Genomic DNA, 6,000 nt, shown 5'->3' with positions numbered 1-6,000 from the left:
GTGACCTGGCTGAAGTCGGACGCTTAACCGACTGCGCCAACCAGGCGCCCCTAGAAAAAATTTTTTTTAATGTCTATTTATTTTTGAGAGAGAGAGAGAGACAGAGCACGAACTGGGGAGGGGCAGAGAGAGGGACACACAGAGTCCAAGCAGGCTCCAGGCTCTGAGCTGTCAGCACAGAGCCCGATGTGGGACTCGAACCCACAAGCCGTGAGATCATGACTTGAGCTGAAGTCGGGAGCCTACCCAGGCGCCCCTCCATCCTATTCTTAAGGGCAGTATGTTGTGTTGGGGAGGCTGTGGGAACGGCCTATGTGGAAGGCCATGGTCATTACAGACCAACCCTGCAATGGGCTGTTGAGGGGGAGGTTCCTGTCCCAGCCCCAATTTGTCCTGTACCAGGGCCAGCTTCATAAATGCTCTGGAGTCCCAGTGGGGCCTAAGCAAAGCACGCACAGCTGAGGAAACTTGACCTCTGTTGAGCAACTTTGCAACCATAGGAAGGGTTTTGAAAACAGGCTCCCTCTGCCCCCAGGTCCCCGCCCAGCACAGGAGCCAGGAGTCTGTTCTCAACAGGAGCCCCACCCAGTGCTGTTTCATGTTAGATGGGATAGGCCCCACTCTTTACCTGTTCCTCCCAAACCCCCAATGCCCTCACCTGGAAATCAAGGAACAAGCAAAATCAGGAGAGATTGCCAAGTCCACCAAAAGTTCAAGAGCTGTTAAAGAAATGTGGGAAACAGGACTAGAATCCACTCACCTATAGGGTCATAACTGCTACTTGGGAATTTGTTCCGGAAGAACCATGAAAAGAATGTGGCAGCAATGGGGGCTTACTAAGTTCCAGGGATGTCTCAGAGCTGGCTTGGTAACAAAGAGACAGGCCTGGCTGAACATAATAGGAGTAGGTGAGCAGAGGAGGGGGACATCTTCTCTGGTCCCCAAAAGGGAGAGGGCTACAGGCCGGAAAGGTCAAGGAAATGGAACTCTCCCAACAAAGACAAGTGATAGGTCTCAATCTAGTAAGTGTTAAACTGAACAAATTAGAAAAAATCCTACCATCACACACTATCTCATTTCTCCTCTCTGGAAGGCAAAACAAAGCTTCTTCTTATTCATGGTTTAACTGAATGAACTCAGATCTCTTTCAGCAATAAAACAGACGTCTCACATATCCCCGCAAAAGCAAAGCGGCAGCAATATTTAATTTCACATGTTTGCAAAAACCCTTTTCCTTTATTTGCCGTGCAGGGCTCTTGCCTTATTTTATTTTTTCTTCATATCATATCATCACCACCTAAAATTTTACTTTTTTTGTTTTAGTAAACTCTATACCCAACGTGGGGCTCAAACTCACGGCTCCAAGATCAAGAGTCACATGCTCTACTGACTGAACCAGCCATGTGCTCCTAAAATTTTAAATATTTATTTGGTCATTGTTTCCCACCACTACCAACCAATCAACCAACTCAACCCAACACACACTGAATGAAAGTAATTGTTCCATGTTATATCAACCACATCGAACGCAGCACTGCTTGTAAATTGTGCTTTAATTTCTGCAATCAGGTATGATGCAGTGAGATACAAGTATAAACTTTCATACATCCAGAAAATAAAAAGCACATTTATACAGATATAGCCCAACAGCTTATTCCCTAAAAAAAAAAAAAGTTTTTAATGTAATTAAAGCTAATTTATCTTCAGTGTAAAAACTTGGAGGTATAAACAAACTCAGGATATTATATACAGTAAATTAATGTACATTTCCAAACTTGCACAGTGCAGCATTTTAAACAAAGTAAATGGTCTCATTTCAGTTTTTACTGTTAAGCATAATCCATATCTCAATCTTGAATAAAAATGTCACAATATATAAACCCACTAAGAATTCTGTACACAAATACAAGTTTATAGAAATCTGATTTCAAATATAAATACATAAATTGTCATGACCTCACGTTACAACAGCTTATTTTTCTATTGTAATTTTTAAAAAAATCATAGAAAAATACTTCAATGCACATTCAACTGCTATGACAAGGGCCATGACCTTGTGCCTTTAAACCATACTTTGTGGAGTGTAAAGCATCACACCGGGCATTTTTGGAATGAAAATTACTAAGATTCTAAGATTGAAGAGGCTACTGTATAAATATTCGTGTTATAATATGGTAACAAAAATAGCTCCATAGTGTATCTGGGAGGCAACGGGGCAGAGAAGTGGAGGTTAGTGCTAGTTTAAGAAGGCCCACAGAACGTATGTTAAGGTAGCTCATAGACTAGTGTATTTGCAAAATCCCTACTGCAAGCCTAACACTGAACTCACTAGTGAGACTTAAGGCAACCAAGACCGGACATGTGTTTGGACCCCAATGCACGAATCCTGCCCTCTCCTCAACCTCTGTCATTTTAACAGACCAACATGGCTCATGTGCCAACATGAAGAGGGGAGAAGAGCAAAGCAATTTCTTGTACAAACAGAAAGACAATATTCAGTGCAAACTGAGAAACTTCTTTATCAACAGTTTCAAAATTTCTTATTGCCCTTAAAGAACTGAAGTTTTTCTAAACATGTAACATTCAAATTGGGATCTATCCTGGATAGCAAATGTATATCAAAGGCAAACATTCTATTTGAAACATTCTAACATTAGTTCCCCCCTCCCCCACCTTCCTTTTGTGGGATTTAACAGGGTTCTACTGAGAATGAAAAAACTGGTCTTTACAAAGTGTACTTTCCTGCATTACAAAATATATACCATTTAGACAGCAGATTCAAGAAGGTCACCAGGCATAGTCAAGTTTCTTCTATGGCTTTTTAAATCATTGAGGTACTATATGATAACCATCGCTTCTCATATTTATGCTCAGTTGCTTCCCTATGAAAGCCACGTTCAAAAATGATCCTGCTCATGTCTGGGAGGGCTGCTGCGGAGGTCACAAGCGTTCCCAAGCCTCAGCACACTGTCAGAAAAAGGCAAAGCCATTACTTTCAAACACTGAGAGGCTCCAGAAGCATGGAAGCTCCTTCAGGCAAACCAAAGGGATTCCCCCAGTTTAACCAACAGATTCAGCAGCAAGATTCTGGACTACATGCCCCGTGGCGGGGAGCATGGAGGGACGGCAGTGAGGGGTGCCCAGTAGGCAGAGAGAGACCCGGAGCTGTCAGCACACAAAAGGGCGGTGTGGCTGCTTGGCTAGCCCACCAACCCCACACAAAGTGACACAGTCTATGCAGGACGGGGGATGGTTGGAAATGTCAGGATGGGCGCTATGGGTGGAATTTCCCCAGCTTTTCTCAGGCAAGAGGACACAGAAAGGAAAAATACTATGGCTTAAAGGAATGCCATAATCTTAATACCTCTAAGTGAGTCTTTCGATTTGCCATACACACATCACATAAAGCTGCACTTTCTCCAAGCTAAGATGGGTAGACTGGATAAATTCCCAATGACTGGATAAATTATCTTGGCACAAAAAAGATCTGAAGAAAGCATTGAGTCCAAGAGTGTCTGACCAAAGCCCTTTCTCGTAGTAAACCAGCCACTGCAGGTTGTATATAATACTTATGCACAATGGCCACAGTTCTTTTTTAGGTCAAGTAGTAACTCCTTCCAATTAATAATACTAGAGATATGATTTTAATTGCATAGTCTTCAGGAGAAAGAAAAAAAACCACGAGAACCAGCTCTTTTCCTGAAGATCCCGGCTTCCTCCTACAGAGCCCTGGACTAATGCCTGAGGCCTCCCACTCCCCCCACCCCCACAGCAGTAAAGCATGAGCCGCTAATCCGGAGATCAAACATGGTGGACTCCTGCCTCAACCTTCAACGTTCCTCTTTCACATCACTGAGTGGATGAGTCACACATCCCCTAGGTCCACAAACTCGTCTTCTCGTTTGGCCAGATCTTCTTCATCACCCAGAGCTTTCCAGCCGCTGGTGGGCAAGACCGGCTTAGAGGGATGTCGCTGCAGCAGAGCGAAAGGAAACAGGGCCGACAGGCGGGCAGAGCCCCTCAGCAACAAGGGGGCCTCTGCCAGGAGCGCCCCCTGGCCATGGGGTCTCGCGTCGATTTTCTCTTGTAAGCGCTCTACTTCCTCCATCATTTCCAAGAGTTTGCTCACGGTGGCCGCTCTGCCACCGCCCAGGATTTGGGCTTCTGGAATCCAACGCAAGTAGCGCTGAGCCCACACTTTGATTTCTGGACCCTCAATGTGCGGCAACAACAGACCGTGGTAGTCAGTGGGTTTGCTGTGCCAGCTGTCATAGAACTCTCGAAAGTTGTCGTGTAGCTCATCGGAAGAGTTAATTAATTTGCTAATTCTCTTGCCCAGAAGGTTTTTAATTAAATGATCGGTTTCTTCCCTGAAAAATCCTCTTTTGGGAGATGATTTAGATTGTGTGAGTGGCAAAGAAAGTTGTCGTTGATGCTTTGAGAGAAAACACAAAAAAACCTCTGGTTAGCCTGAGAGCAGTTACGTTCATGAGAAATCAGAACTGCCATGAGACTGGAAAGCCATTAAAAAGCAGTAACACAGTGGGGGGGGGGGGGGTTCTTATTTGTTCCATGATGCAAATGTTGGATGCACATCGTGTTCATAAACAAATGGGTGAAAGCAGGCACCAGGGCGCTGTGACAGAGAGGGAAGCTGTCTACCCCCCTTCCCCTGGCACAGGAGCACTAAGGCACTTTTGAAGAACAAGCTTAAGTCGAGACAGGCTGTGGATTCAGGGCAGTCTGGATGTCAGGCCTATTCAGTTTTTGAAGAGTGCAAAGTGCTTCTTCTTTGAGAATGAAATTCTGAACACCTGAGAGGAAGCAGCAGCCAACTACCTGAAGATCCTATCACTCAAATGAACTGCATTTGTAGGTTATCAGGCAGCCAGTGGGAGTTTAAGCCTATGTCATAAAGATTCTTTTGGACAGAGAGACAGGTGGGAGCAAAAGGAATTTGAGAAGTGGCTAAACTGGCCAGATGTTCTTGCCTGACGTGCTGCACCGAGTAAAAAATGTGACAGCATGTACATTACTTCCCTCCTGAGTAAATTCTACCTGCAGCCAAAGCAAGGTGATCGATACTGAGGAGTGCCAGGGAGGAGCCGTGAAGGTGGGGAAAGACGTCAAGAGGTTACAAAGAACCCCAGAGCCCCACAGAAAGGTCAGCAATGTGGGGAGATGCTGTTTCTCCCCAGCTCTTTTGCTCCTGAGGTGTGAGTCTGAAATAAGAACAGACAAGTTTTCTGGGCAGGCTAGCCCTATGACTCTCTAACATACTCCTGCCAGTGGTTCTTCTTTGTGAAAAAGAGCATTCTTTATTATGGAATATAGAATAATAATAAACATATGAGAAAAAAGCAAAACCATCCACAATGCCACAACTCAGAGCTGACCAGGATTTCTGACCTTCCAGCTGGGGGTGGGAGAGCAGCCTGGCCTCTCCTCCCCAAGGATCAAGGCCAGTCCGTCCACACAGGGGACTGCTGACTGCAGGCGGAAGCTAACAGCCACTGAGTGTTTACTGCCTGCCAGGTTTTGTGCTCAGTGCTTTACGTGCATGGACTTAGCCGATCTCCACAGTCACCGTTATTGTCCTGTTTCACAAATGAGGAGACTAAAGCACAGAGGTTAAGCAGTCCACAAAGACCCCGGCTAGAAAGTGCTAAAGGTGGTCTTACAAAAATCAGTCTGGCTCCAGAGACTGCGCTCTAACAGAGCTCCACTGGTCTCGAGAGCCCTTTCTCTCAACCCCTAAGTGAACAGAGGGCTCAAGAAGGGCATGCTGGGAGGGAAGCCTGGTCAAGGCTGAGGCTGAGAGTGCACACCAGAGCAGGCCCTGCAGCCTCATGTGGCTGTTCACAAGCAGTGCTTCATGCTGGTCCGCCACAGCCTCTTAGTTTCTACAGAACTTCTCCAAGGCCGCCTGCCCACTCAACAAGGGGCCCTAAGCCCTATGTGTGGTGTCCTAACCCAAAAGCTTCAAAGTTCCTTGTGGCC

General features: G+C 45.6%; 1 protein-coding gene across 4 annotated transcripts in view; it reads right to left on the bottom strand.

The window, feature by feature from the left end:
- Window positions 1-1,535: 1,535 nt before the first annotated feature.
- MTMR12 (myotubularin related protein 12) overlaps window positions 1,536-6,000 on the bottom strand; it is a 65,657-nt gene continuing 61,192 nt past the window's right edge. For all 4 annotated transcript variants that reach the window (XM_023239209.2, XM_023239221.2, XM_045038376.1 and 1 more), the window contains one exon: window positions 1,536-4,435. In XM_023239209.2, the coding sequence (XP_023094977.1) occupies window positions 3,866-4,435 (570 nt within the window). In that variant the 3' untranslated portion in view covers window positions 1,536-3,865. The remainder of the gene's footprint in view (window positions 4,436-6,000) is intronic.

Source organism: Felis catus, chromosome A1 (assembly GCF_018350175.1).
Source record: "Felis catus isolate Fca126 chromosome A1, F.catus_Fca126_mat1.0, whole genome shotgun sequence".
Lineage (NCBI taxonomy): Eukaryota > Metazoa > Chordata > Mammalia > Carnivora > Felidae > Felis > Felis catus.
This window is presented reverse-complemented; position numbering and strand designations above follow the sequence as displayed.